The sequence below is a fragment of the Mobula hypostoma genome, chromosome 1 (assembly GCF_963921235.1).
Source record: "Mobula hypostoma chromosome 1, sMobHyp1.1, whole genome shotgun sequence".
Lineage (NCBI taxonomy): Eukaryota > Metazoa > Chordata > Chondrichthyes > Myliobatiformes > Myliobatidae > Mobula > Mobula hypostoma.
In genome coordinates, this window is record NC_086097.1 from 147,713,806 (window position 1) to 147,727,789 (window position 13,984).

The 13,984-nt window shown below is 43.2% G+C and overlaps 1 protein-coding gene across 3 annotated transcripts in view; it reads left to right on the forward strand.

Annotated features, from left to right (window-relative positions):
- The window catches only part of rhpn1 (rhophilin, Rho GTPase binding protein 1), a 125,290-nt gene that overhangs the window by 56,584 nt on the left and 54,722 nt on the right, over positions 1 to 13,984 (forward strand). For all 3 annotated transcript variants that reach the window (XM_063057658.1, XM_063057668.1, XM_063057676.1), the window contains one exon: positions 7,969 to 8,044. In XM_063057658.1, coding sequence (XP_062913728.1) covers positions 7,969 to 8,044 — 76 coding nt within the window. The remainder of the gene's footprint in view (positions 1 to 7,968; positions 8,045 to 13,984) is intronic.

Genomic DNA, 13,984 nt, shown 5'->3' on the forward strand with positions numbered 1-13,984 from the left:
TCTAAAAATTGATAAGGCAAACATAATAAATTTCTCAATTCTGGGTTGAACTTGAGATGAGCACACATGGATTTCACCTTCAACTGAACTAAGACGATTTCTATCCTCGCCCTTGTTCCTTGTAAAACAAGAAAAAAAGCTTGCGCACAGATGTAATAAATTGAAAACTGCAGCAAAATGTTCATTGCTTTGCGATGGATGGCAGGATACTGTTTCTTTCACAGAAACCCAGAACTTGTCCGGGCCAGGTCAGTAAACTCATCTTGAGTGCATGATCGGAGGGCTTTCCACAAAGTTCATTCTTTTCTCTCAATGTCAAGTTCTCAGGCTGAGCAGAAGATTCAGAGAAAGGGTCACTCAGCCAGTCATACATTTGTGTTGAAAGTCAGGGGAGAAGATGGCGGCGCGATGGCAGCTTGCGCGGCCTCTCCGGTGATGAATATCTGTTATCTGTTAAGTAGGGGACCGTGCACAATTCTGATTTGATGGAGACAGATGTGAGTGCACAGCAGAATATCTGGAAAACTTCTGAAATGTCTGCTTTGCTACCGCTGCTACTGTGTGGTATCCGGAATTTCTGGAGCTGAAGGCCCCGAAATCCTCGGCTTTGCATGTTTCAGCGGCCGGGGAGAAGTTGAAGGCGCTCGGCAAAGGCTGGCGCTCGGGAGGCTGTGTCAGTGGGGCTGCTCGGAAGCTCGGAGTTTTCGGACGGATGGACTCAGGGTCGGCTGTGGTCAGCTGCTTCCAAGGTATCGGCAAGTTGATGGTGCCTGGAGGTTTATGGCATGGAGTTTCTCCCTTTTTGCTGCCTGTTATCGGGGACTCGGGAGTCGATCGACTCGGTGACTTTGAGACTTTTTTTACTGTGCCTATGGACTGTTCTTCATCTAATTATGGTATTGCTTTGCACTGCTGTGACTATATTATAATTATGTGGTTTGTCAGTGTGTTAGTCTTTGGTCTGTCTTGTTTTCTGTGATATCACGCCAGAGAAACATTGTATCATTTCTTAATGCATGTATGCGTTTCTAAATGACAATCAAAGAGGACTGAGTGTTCTCATAATCTAAAAGGGTGGAAAAATACTGGTCAATTTTATTCTGCCGTTCTTCCAACTGGTTTTCAATAAGACTCGAGACTTTCTGACATCCTTGCTCACTCTCATGCCCCAATAGCAATGAAAACATTTCAAGATTTTCTTTTGCAACATGATTTTCCCAAGGATTCAGTTTCCTTTTAAATCCAAGAATTTTGTCACCTGATGTCAAAACAGTTTCTCAAAGGGCCTTGCAGAGACTTGTTTAACTGGTGCATATGATGAAAAATGTCTATTAATTAGGCTAGTTCCTGTAGCTATTCCTTATCTTCAAAGCACTTAGCAAAATTTGGCCTATGATTTTCTTGAAAGTACTCCTGCTTTGTGGATGTGGATTACAGATTACAGCAGGTGATGGAAAAGGTGTGACAGAACGGCAGTGTCATGATAATCATTGGGGATTTTAACATGAAAGTGGATTGGGAAAACCAGGTCAGTACTGGACCTCAAGAGAGAGAATTTGTAGAATGTGTAAGGGATGGCTTTTTAGAAGTTTTTTGTTGAGCCCACTAGGGGATTGGCTGTGCTGGATTGGGTGTTGTGCATTGATCCAGAGGTCATAGGAGAGATTAAGGTTAAGGAAACCTTAGGGAACAATGATCACAGTATGATTCAGTTTACTTTGAAATTTGAGGAGGAGAAACTAAAATCCAATGTGTCGGTATTTCAGTGGAATAAAGGAAATTACAATGGCATGAGAGCGGAACAGGCCAAAGTTGACTGGAAAAGGGACACTAGCAGGAAGGACAGCAGAGCAGTAATGGCTGGAGTTTCTGTGAAAAATGAAGGAAGTGTAAGACAAATATATTCCAAATAAGAAGATATTTTCAAATGGAAGAAGGACACTACCATGGCTGACAAGTGAAGTCAGAGTCAAAGTAAAAGCAAAAGATAGGGCATACAAGGAAGCCAAAATTAGTGGGAAGATAGAGGATTGGGAAACTTTTTTAAAACTTGCAGAAGGAAACTAAGAAGGTCATTTGGAAGGAAAAGATGAATTACGAAAGGAAGCTGGCAACTAATATCAAAGAAGATACTGAAAGCTTTCTTAAGTATATAAAGGGAAAAAGAGAGTCGAGGGTAGATATAGGAACAATACAAAATGACGCTGGAGATATTGAAATGGCAGTGGCAGAGATGACAGAGGAACTGAATGCGTATTTTGCATCAGTCTTCACAGTAGAAATATCTGCATTGTACCAGACACTCAAGAGTGTCATGGAAGTGGAGTTTGTGCGCTGAAAATTAGGACTGAGAAGGTGCTCAGGAAGCTTAAAGGTCTGAGGGTGGATAAAATCTCCTGGACCTGAAGGAATGCACTCTTGGGTTCTGTGGGAAGTAGCTGGAGAGATTGTGGAGGCATTACCAACGATCTTTCAAGAATTGATAGATTCTGGCATTGTACCGGATGACTGGAAAATTGCAAATCTTACTCCACTATTTAAGAAGGGTGGGAGGCAGCAGAAAGGATACAATAGACCTGTTAACTTGACATCAGTGCTTAGGAAATTGTTGGAATCAATGGTTAGGGATAACATTACCCCATACCTGGAGGCATGTGACAAGACAGGCCAAAGCCAGCATGGTTTCTTGAAGGAAATTCCTGCCTGACAAACCTCCTGCAATTTTTTGAGGAAATTACAAGCAGCATAGACAAAGGACATGCAGTAGATTTGCTGTACTTGGATTTTCAGAAAGCCTTTGACAAGGTGCCGCACATGAGGCTGCTTAGCAAGGTAAGAGCCCAAGGAATTGCAGGGAAGTTACTGGCATGGGTGGAGCATTGGCTGATCGACAGAAAACAGAGAGTGGGAATAAAGGGGTCCTATTCTGGCTGGCTGCTGGTTACCAGTAGAGTTCCACAGGGGTCGGTGTTGGGACCATTGCTTTTTATGATGTATGTGAATGATTTGGACAATGGGATTAATGGATTTGTGGCTAAATTTGCTGATGATACAAAGATAGGTGGAAGAGCATTTAGTGTTGAGGAAACAGAGAGCCTGCAGAGAGACTTAGATAGTTTAGGGGAATGTGCAAAGAAGTGGCAAATGAAATACAATGTTGGAAAATGTATAGTCATGCACTTTGGTGATAGAAATAAATGGGCAGACTATTATTTAGATGGAGAGAGAATTCAAAATGCAGAGATGCAAAGGGACTTGGGAGCCCTTGGGCAGGATACCCTGAAGGTTAACCTCCAGGTTGAGTTGGTGGTGAAGAAGGCAAATGCAATGTTGGCATTTATTTCTAGAGGTATAGAATATAAGCACAGGGATGTGATGTTGAGACTCTATAAGGCAGTCGTGAGACTACACTTGGAGTATTGTGTGCAGTTTTGGGCTCCTTATTTTAGAAAGGATATACTGACATTGGACAGGGTTGAGAGAAGATACACGAGAATGATTCCAGGAGTGAAAGGGTTACCGTATGAGGAATATCTGGTAGCTCTTGGGCTGTATTTCCTGGACTTTATGGGCAACTGCTGGTCTTCCATATAACCTTGCCCAGGCCTGTGCCCTGGAAACCTTCCAAGGCGCAAATTCATGGTCTCGTGAGGCTAATGGATACCTATTATATTTTTAAACTTTTATAGTTTTGTATAAAAAAGATGGACTTCTTTGAGTCTGTTGTTGCATTGGTGGACTGAAATAACTCAGGTTTGTAATTCTTCATCATAAGATTATGGGGAAAAGGAAGGAGAATGGCGTTGAGAGGGATAATAAATCAGCCATGGAGCAGACTCGATAGATTGAATGGCCTAATTTTGCTCCTATGTTATGTGGGATGGATTTTTGGTCGGGGAGAACATATGGGAAGGTGGTCCTGAGTTCAACATTCACCGGGGTTAATTAAGAAGAGAGGCATAGTATTGCAGAATTTAGTGGTTTGAATTGCTGTGTTGCAGGTATACTTTGTAGAAATACTTTGTCATCAGGTTTATGGCATCTATTACTGTATGAATTTTCCCTTAAATGCTTGAGAAACACGAGTTGCCCTCTGTTTTTAGTCCGCGCTAGACCTAAACATTACTAAGAATAATTCTCAAAATATAAGCCTAAACTAATCTGTGTAAAGCAATTTAACTATAGGAAGTTTAAGTCAATCTTTGAGAAGGTGTTTTGCACCATTGCTGACCCAAGTCCAACTTAATTTGGTGTATGACTGGTCAGCAAGCTAAGGGTTGGCAAAGATCCATTTTATCCATGTGTGTAGGTAGGCTGTGTTAATGTCCAATTGATAATTGCTGTTTAATATCTTACCAGAACTCTCCTGTTGACCCTGATATTGAGGCAACCCATTCAGTTGCATATTACTTCCCACTGATTAACTGTGATACCACAACTCTAAAGCATCCAGCAAGGTGAAGGAAAATAAGTTTTCCATTTAACAGAACTTAAGCACATCCTTGTATGCTACTTGTAAATCAAAAAATTCCTGTGAATTTTGGAGTTAACCTTTGATAGTGCAATGTGAACTCTGAAAAATGTTAGAAAGCTTGATGGAGTTCCACTTGTATTTACATTTGTAATGGAAGATCCTGTGCAGTAGAACTCAGGTTTTTAGCTTTTGTGACATTCTTGAATAGCACTAAAGTACATCTACACAAATGATGGCAGTTGCAGGTATTTGATGCACAAGTGGGAAATTAAAACTCAGTATTATGTGACTAGCCATCTAAAATATTTGAATAGAAATACATGGATATTTTCACGTGTTTTTTTTCCCCCAGATCTGGCATCTGGAGCAACTGTATTTAGAGAGTAATACGTCAATTACAGAATGCAGAAGAATTTAATGTTTGATTCAGACATCTGATAATGTCCTAATAATGTCACTGATAGATGTTGAAGATTTTTAAATGCTCTTTGATAACCATAGCTACCTGTCAAAGCTTTAAGAGTTTGGCTTTCTCTGTGCAGTGTTGGAGGCCCATTGTTATTCAGACCACACTGTAGAATTTGTGTTACTGTGGGCCAGCAAAGAAGGTCCTCAGCAGGTGGATCTGGTAAATGTGGGTATGGGGACACTACGGTGGCTGAGTCCTGAATCTGTAAAATGTATTTATCTGGCTTAACCAGCTGCATGTAAAATTATAATTGTTATTTTATATTAACCATAATAAAGAACGCTCTTGGATGAAGATTAGGCATGGGCAAATGACATGGAATTTGAGAACTTTGGACTTACTGCTATTTAACAGAAGTTCAGAGTAAACTCTTGTGTGAAAATGTTCATCTTTCAATGAGATGGATGTGCTTGGTGCAATGATATCAGCTTCTCAACATCAGACTGAATGTCACTCAGAAATAATCTCATATCCCCACATTCAGTAATTTGCAGTCAGTTTCATTGCTTTGAAAGAATTTGGGCACTGCATTGAAATCGTGCTCTACTAAATGTAATGTTGGAAAGGCAAGATGGACTATCTTGACCTTTTTCCACAGTGTTTTGAGATTTTCTGCAACTGAAAATCTTGATATGTTTTTTGAAACTCAGCATCATTTTGTTTGGTCAGTTTTTCCTCCATCCTTCCTGTTAATTCCTCATTACGCATATTTAGGAATTGAATTATTAACCAACATGGAATTTGAATCGAAAGAAGATCATGACATGTCTTTATGCAGATCACCCAGGTGGACACAGTATACTTGAAGATCATCACCTAGTATTCTTTATTTTGTCTTCCAACTCAGGGGTTCGGAAATTGGAAAGGTTGCAACAGCTAATGTTGCACTCAAGTAGTGTTAACTTGGACAGAGATTTGGAGAAAACTGATGTGACTTTGATAATATTCACTTCATTTCCCTGCAATTGAAGATTGGGTTCATGAAATTTTGTGAATATTTCTGACAAATAAGCAATGCTGTGAATAATATTCTTGTGTTGATACCTGAATGAAGCGTTCAAGTCTTCAAGGGATTTGATCACAGTTTAAAAAAGCGCAAAAAAGGGTCTTGGGCATTTTCCTTTTGAGAGCCACCTGACTTCTGTGTGCAGTGGCAAGCATTCAAACTGTTCATTATTTTCAACACAAAGCTCTCAAAATAGTCTACAATTGAAAGCATGGGACTTGACTTTATTTACCAGTATGATAACAGTAGTTAATGAATTTATAAAACCAATTACTTAGGTTTTTTGTGACAAGATGTTGTCTGTGAATTACATAGTGAGTGGTAAATATGTTAGGTACAGCTTTTTTCAATAGTAGTGTCCTGTCGTTGATGGTCCCCTAACTGTTGCACAAGCAAGAATGTTGGTGAGCGGAATACCCTTCTTTCTGAAAAATTGCTCAGCAACCTGAAGTGTTAACTCCCCCTTCCATATCTGTTCCTGGTTCCCTTGTAAATAACAACTCCTGAACCATGCTTTCATCTTTTATGAAGCAAAGATTCATTGCTTGGCTAAGTTAACTCATCTAACTGAATGGCAAATTCTATTGTCCTAAGTATGTTGCACAATGTTTCATTCACATTCTCAGACATTTTAGCTATTCATTTTTGAACAGTGTGATCACTGAGTGGAATTGCTTTAATTATTTGATCTGGTGACATATGTAAAGCCATACTCTGAACCTTCCCTACTACCGGCAGAATCAGCTTTGCTCCAATTGTATGGGGCTTTACAGATTTAGCTTGTTGCAGGTGTGAATCCATATTTCAGATACTCCACACTCTACTGTCTGTCTACATTACTTTTTCATTTGGTCTGTTCCTGCTATTTTTGCTAGGAATTAATGACCACAGTCAATCACCTATTGTTTTAGGTCCAACCTCAAGTGATGTGATCAATAACGGGGAAGTTATGATGTCATCAGAGTAGAAGCAAAACCTGACTCTCATGGGGCAGTGATATCTTACTTGGGCTGTAGGCTAGAGAAATGCGGTGAGGACCATTTAAAAGGGAAAATTCTGAACTTTACCATTGAGTGCCCCACCCTACTCCACAGGAATTGCATCACTATGTGATTAGAGTATGGGAATTGTATTATCTAACAATGTACTGTAGTAGTGAACGGCAGTAATGCGCAGGCCAGGCCCAGAAATAACACAATTCCTTCAGTCATGATATGCCAAATATAGAAGTGTCACATTGCTTTTCAACAACTATAATACACTTTGAGCAAAGTCTAAGAGAACATTGGGTTAGAAGACATTATGTATACATTATTATTGTAATAATGATGAAGCAGTGAGGATCAAATTCTTATGATTAGTTAATTTCTTAAATTAAGCCTAAAATCCCTCAGCTGCCCTCCTTGCTATCAAGCACCCATCCCCAACCACCCTTTTTATCTTTATCTCCCTCTTAGAAACTCCCACTGCCCCCAGGGGGGAGGCAATGTCACCCACTTTGGGAACTACTGATTTACATCCACCTCAAAAAGTTCATTATTACAGTAATTGGCTCCATTTTAGTTTAAGTTTTATTGAAATAAAATAAAACATGCCAGTGACTTTTTTCAATGTCAGATCTCTTCTTGTATTGTGACCAATAGGTAGCCTTTGCATTATTGTAGGATATCACTATCCCTTAATGTGATTAAATAAGACATTCAAATGAAAACAACACCTTGTGTTTGCTTAGCACCTTTACTTGGTAAAGTCTCCAGGGGACTATTGCAACAATTCCAAATAAATAAAATGCTGAACTTTTTAAGGAGTTATAACAATAATATGTAATGGAATTTAAGATTATTTTAGAGGAAGAAAAGGAAGGGAGAGATTTAGACCAACTTTGACAGCTTTAGGGTCGTTGTGCTGAAGGCACAATGGCTGAGGTAGTATGATTATTATCAATTGATTAACATAATACTGGTGATGACTGGGAGAAGAGATAATGAAAACATTTGACCATCTCTATTTGTATTTCAGTGAGTCTGTTAGTGTTCCCATGATTCCTCTTGGCCTGAAGGAGACAAAAGAAGTTGAACTGACGATGCCTCTACAGGTTGGTAATTACCTATAATGACACAATCAAGGATCTTCAAAAGAAATATACTTGTATAATTATTTATCTTACTACCATGGTACAACTCTGTATTAATGGACAATAGATTTCTTTCCAATTGCATTCTGTTGCACTTTGCTAGCACAGAGCTCCTGACTATGCCTGCTTCTCGTGAATATTCAGTGATATTCTTCATTTAACTCACAAATAATCTTGAAGAATTAGTTGCCAGGTATTAAAGCATTTTGATATAAAATGAGCACCTCTAATTCTTAGTTCTTAAGAGTGGTTTGTTTCACAAGTGAATAAGAATAACAGTATGTTTTGCAGGAAAGGCAGGTGTTATTTCATATTCTGTTTTTCCAGTTATTTATTCTATGCATCCATGTTGATCCAATTTAAGTTATTTCCATTTTTTTATTTACAGTACTGTTTGTGGAAAAAGAGAGAAATAATCTGAATGTCAACTCTAGTCCCTAGTTACAAGAAGCAGTTATAATTTCACAGTGCCTAGGCAAATGAGTTTAGTTCACGTTCATCAAAACTCTTTTGTTTATTTGGCATCCTTATTCCCCAGGCACCATAGCACCATTGTTGTTGACATTAAGTACATGACACTCCATTCATTGGCACCAAATTATTAATTTGTGTACATACCACTTGAAAATCTGAGTGTCATGTGCTGTAAGGTTTCACTGCTAATGTAATGGCTTCTCTGCAGCAGTATTTTGGTTATGACTGGAGAAAATGGGGGCTTTGGAATGTGTGCCATCCAATGAGAGGCATGTTGTTTCTTTCTTGTGGGTCTGAAAGAAGGGATTTGCGGTCTTTTGTCGGCTGGAGATGAAGAGAGAAAATGCGAATGGAGAGATTTGGTAGACCGCCCAACAGAGTGGACTTGGAGCAATGGTCTGAGGGTTGGCAACGCTCGGAGGAGTCGATGGGGAGCGAATGGACGGAACCATGAGCTCCAATGTTGCGCATTAGACTGTTTCATGAGAATGGGCCCTTTTCCTTTTTTGTTTCTTGACTGATGGTATAGTCAAATTAAGAATTATAAAGCTCAGTCATTTAATTGCATACTGTTTGTTATTTCATGGTACTGATTTGTGACAGGGGAGACATCACGCAGCATCCACCCAAAGGAGATTTCTTAAGTTTGGCCTGTCTTCCCCTAGATTAGGCCGCTAGTTGAACCTAGGGTTACAATTGTGGGGGTATCATTCTGGATTGATTTAGTTGGATGCTGTGTGAATACCCTGAGCATTGAACCAGTGGAGTAGATATTCGTACTCCGGATGAATTGTTAATTTGCCTGTTAAGTACTGTTAAAGTTGCAATTGTGGGGTGGAGGTTTGATAAAATGGTGGGCGCAGCTCTCGTTTTAATGCAGACCAGTGCTGACATAGCAGCAGCGGGGCGGGTCGAATCACAAGTCGAGTTTCCTGTAGCTAGGAGCAGAGATTTCAAAGACAGGGCTCTGTTGTTTCTGAGGAGTGAGCGGAAGGAGTGGTTGGATTTGGAATGTCTAATTAGTCCCCATCCTCCAGGGGAGAGTGAGAATTTTGAGTTAGTATCTGCCCTTACCTCTCTGGCGAATAAATGGAAAAATGCCCAGGTTCAAGTCCCAGCTATTGTAAACTCTGCCTATTCTCTGAAATAACGCCCACGCCTAAAAGGGAAGAGGAGTATGAGACTTGCGCAGAGCAGATCTCTCAGTTGTTAGATGAGTGACAGTGCTCTGATGATGTAAAGCGACAGAGATTGGTTGAGAGTTTGAGTGGGCGGGCTGCTGACGTTGTGAAAGCCGTCAGGTTGCGGTATCCCATAGCAACTATGAGTAATTAAATGCGAGCACTGGAAAATGCTTTTGGCATGACAGGAAGCCCAATGGAGCACATGGCAGGGTTTCAGAATATGCATCAGGAGAAGGGGAGAAGCTTTCTACTTTTATTTTTCGGCTAGAGGGGCAGCTAAATTGCTTGCAGCACAGAGGGGTCATTCAGGCGGCTGAGGTGGATCAGTTAAGAGTGGACCAGACAGCAGGGCGCCCAGTCCCAGGACCTGATTGCTTGGGGTCTCTGACAGTCTCATAACACGCGCCGCCCTCCCTCTTTTGTTGAGCTGATCAGAGAGGTAGGGGAGAAGGAGAACGCGGCGGAGGCGCAGGAGGGCTCTGTCAGCAGGCCCCGTCAACAGTCCTCGGTTGTGGTCCCCTGCAGTGAAGTGACCACGGATAGCCTGCCTTGGGGAGCGGTAGAGAGATTGTGGCAGAGTTGAGAACTGAGATTTCTCGGCTGTTATCAGTGGGTGTGACCCCCCCCCCCGCATATGATGAAGCTGATGGGGGGTGGGGGCAGATCCCCTAAAGGGACGAAAAATGCGGAGGGCTGACATCAGCCAGTGTCACGTGAGAAGGAGAGTGAGCCCCCGGGTACCTAAGCAGAACGAGTTGTTGGGAAAACTTACAGGAGACCCAGTGAGGGAATGGCCTGGTGTCCCTGGGGGAACACGTTCTCAGCAATATACCACAGAACCCCTGAAAGCGAAAAACCCTATTCCTGAAGGCTTAGTTGGGACCATATTCCAGTGTGTCACTACAGATAGAGGGTATTTATGCTAATACCATACTTGACACCATTGTCGTACTGTTAGTTTTACAACCGGTATCTGAAACATTTACCATTGACACCGTTCAGGACACTTGAGATCTGGGGTCTTAGTGCAGGTGATTATCTGTACGGCAGTTATTTGTCAGTGAAGTTGGAGCTCTCGGAGGCCGATGTGGGAGTGTGAGGTCCTTGATACATTAGTGCTGGTTTGTCCAGGCCCCTTTGAGAAGTGCAGTGTTTCAATACTGGTGGGGAAAAACACCCCTGTTGTGAGGAGGCTCATGGGGGGCCTGCAAGGAGAAGGCTAGTGAGAGCTATTTGGGAACATTGTCCACGTACCCAGTGTTTTAAGCTGCTTTTGGGGAAGTGTGTGGCTGCATTGGGCTGGATAACGAATGTAGACGAGGGACTGTGTGGTTCATCCAGTCAAAGCCAATGGTGTTACGGCCCAGAAAAGTAGCGAGAGTGATAGGGACCCCCAAATTTCCCGGAGTGCCTGAGGGTGAGGCCCTCTTAGTGGACGCTCCGGAAGACCACGAGAGGGAGTTGGGATTTCCTGCTGGGGTACTGGTGAGAACCAAACTGCAGAAGCCCTGGGTTATACAGGTGAGCAGGATGGCAGTGATTGTCAGGAACGCTACGAAGGGGGAGGTCACCTTCAAGTGGGGGATGCCCCTGGTGCATCTGTTCCTGGTGACAGTAATGTCTAGTGTCCCTGTGAGACAAGCCAGGGAGAAACTATTGGAAAAGGGGGGAAAGTTGACCGCTGAGTCATTCAACTTTGAGGACTCCCTGCTTCCTGCGGTTTGGAAGTGGAGGTTGGTAGTGACAATGTTGAAGTTGGAAGGTTTCTCTTCCACTGATGAATTTGATGTGGGTTGTTCCAAGAGCACTCGTCACACTATCCTGGTGACCGAGGACACCCCTGTTTAGAGGAAAGTTGCGGAGACCAGCCCCTGCAGAGGTGGAAGACATTCGGGAGCATTTGTGTAAGCTGAAGAAAGCTGGAATTATCATTGAGTCCCGAAGCCCCTATGCGTCCCCAATAGTAGTGGCTTGAAAGAAGAATGGGAAGTGTGTGGACTATAGGACCCTGAACAGGCATATCGTCCCTGACCAGTATACAGTTCTGAGGAATGAAGATGCACTGGGCTGTCTGAGTGGTACGACTTGGTTCAGTGTGCTGGACTTGAGAAGTGGATATTACCAGATCCCCATGAGTGAGGCTGACAAAGAGAAGACGGCATTTATATGTCCCCTGGGATTCTTCCAGTTCAAAACGATGCCTCAGGGCTTATCGGGTTCCCCTGCAACCTTCCAGTGGGTCATGGAGAAGACAATGGGAGATATGAACTTGCTTTAGGTATTTGTGTATCTAGTTGACCTCATAGTACTTGGATCCACCTTGGAAGAACATGAAGCAAGGCTACTGAAGGTGCTGGGCCGCCTGAAAGTTGAAGGGTTAAAACTTTCCCTGGACAAGTGCCAGTTCTGCAAAATGTCTGTTAGCTATGTTAGGCACATAGTTTCATGGGATAGAATAGCTACGGATCTGGCTAAGATTGAGGTGGTGACCACTTGGCCAAGACTGCAGACTGTGAGTGCTCTGCGCTCGTTCCTTGGATTCTGTGCTTACTATTGGAGGTTCGTGAAAGGCTACACAAAAGTGAGTCACCTGTTGAATCAGCTTCTGTATGGTTATCCTCCCTTGAAAAAGAAAGGGAGGGGGAAAAGAGGACAGGAGGGTGGAGAGTATCTTAGCCCATTGGAGCCCTTTGGACTGAGGTGGGATGCAGAATGTGAAGAGGCCTTTCAGTCGCTGAAGGAGCTGCTGACCCAGGCACCGGTGATGGCTTTTGCAGATCCCCGATTGTCATATGTACTGCACTCAGATGCCAGCCGAGAGGGCTTAGGAGGTGTCCTGTATCAGGATCAGGGCACCGGGCTGAGACCCGTTGTGTTTGTCAGCTGGAGTCTGACGCCCTCTGAGGAAAAACTATCCCACGCACAAGTTGGAATTTCTGGTGTTGAAATGGGCAGTGGTGGATAAGCTGATACCTCTATGGGGCCAAGTTTGAGGTGAGGACGGACAACAACCCTCTAACTTGTACCCTGACCTAAGTGAAACTGGATGTCACAGGCCATCAGTGATTGGTGGTATTGTCTGCCTGTGATTTCAGCCTGAAGTACCAGCTGGGAAGCAGGAACATTGATGCTGATGCTTTGTCCCGACAGGCGCATGAGGGACTGGACAGGGACGAGGAGTGGGAGAGCATTCCTGCCCCGGGGTAAAGGCCATGTATCACTTTGCCATCACCATGAAGGCTGAGGGAAAGGATGGGAAGGATCGAACGGTGGATCAGTTTGGAGCTTCTGATGATGCCATTCCCCAGGTTTACCATAAGCTGACTGCTCTGAAAACAAATCAGCTGCCAGAATTGTGTTCTGGGGAAGTGGCAGCTGCTCAGCGAGACGACCCGGGCATTGGTATCGTTTGGTCATTAGTCAAAAAGGGAGACATGGCTCAGGCAGAGAAGACGAAGCACGCGGTGGTGCCTTTATTACTGAGAGAATGGCCTCGGTTGGAGTTGTGGAACCAGATCCTATACCAGGTCACGTCACCCCCGGACCGTCCTCAGTGTTGCCAGCTGGTTCTGCTGGAGAAGTATCGGAGGATTGCGTTGAACTCACTTCATGATGATTCTGGATATTTGGGGGTTGAAAAGACCTATGGATTGCTCAGAGACTGGTTTTACTGGCTCCGAATGAAGTCGGAGGTTGAAGAATACTGCCAGTCGTGCATTTGATGCATTCGGCGGAAGATGTTGCCTACGCAGGCAGCTCCCCTGTCCCATTTGCAGAGTGCGGGGCCCCTGAACCTGGTGTGTATGGATTTCATGTCAATAGAACCCAATGCTAGCAACACGGCGAATATCTTAGTCATCACAGACCACTACACCAGATATACGCAGACTTTTCTTACCAAGGACCAGAGGGCGTCCTCTGTGGCCAAAGTATATTGGGAGAAGTATTTCATTTATTATGGCCTCTTTAGGCGGATACATAGTGATCAGGGACGGGATTTTGAGAGCAGACTCATCCATGAGTTACTGGGCATGCTTGGAGTCGAGAAGTCGAGAACCATGCCCTATCATCCTCAGGGTGATCCCCAGCCCGAGAGGTTTAATCGGACAAGCTAGATATGCTCGGGACCTTGGAAATCAGCAAGAGAGCAGCTGGAGTCAACATATTGGACATCAGGTCTGCAGTTATAATTGTATCCGAAATGAAGCTACCGGGTACTTGCCATACTCTCTGTTCGGGCGCA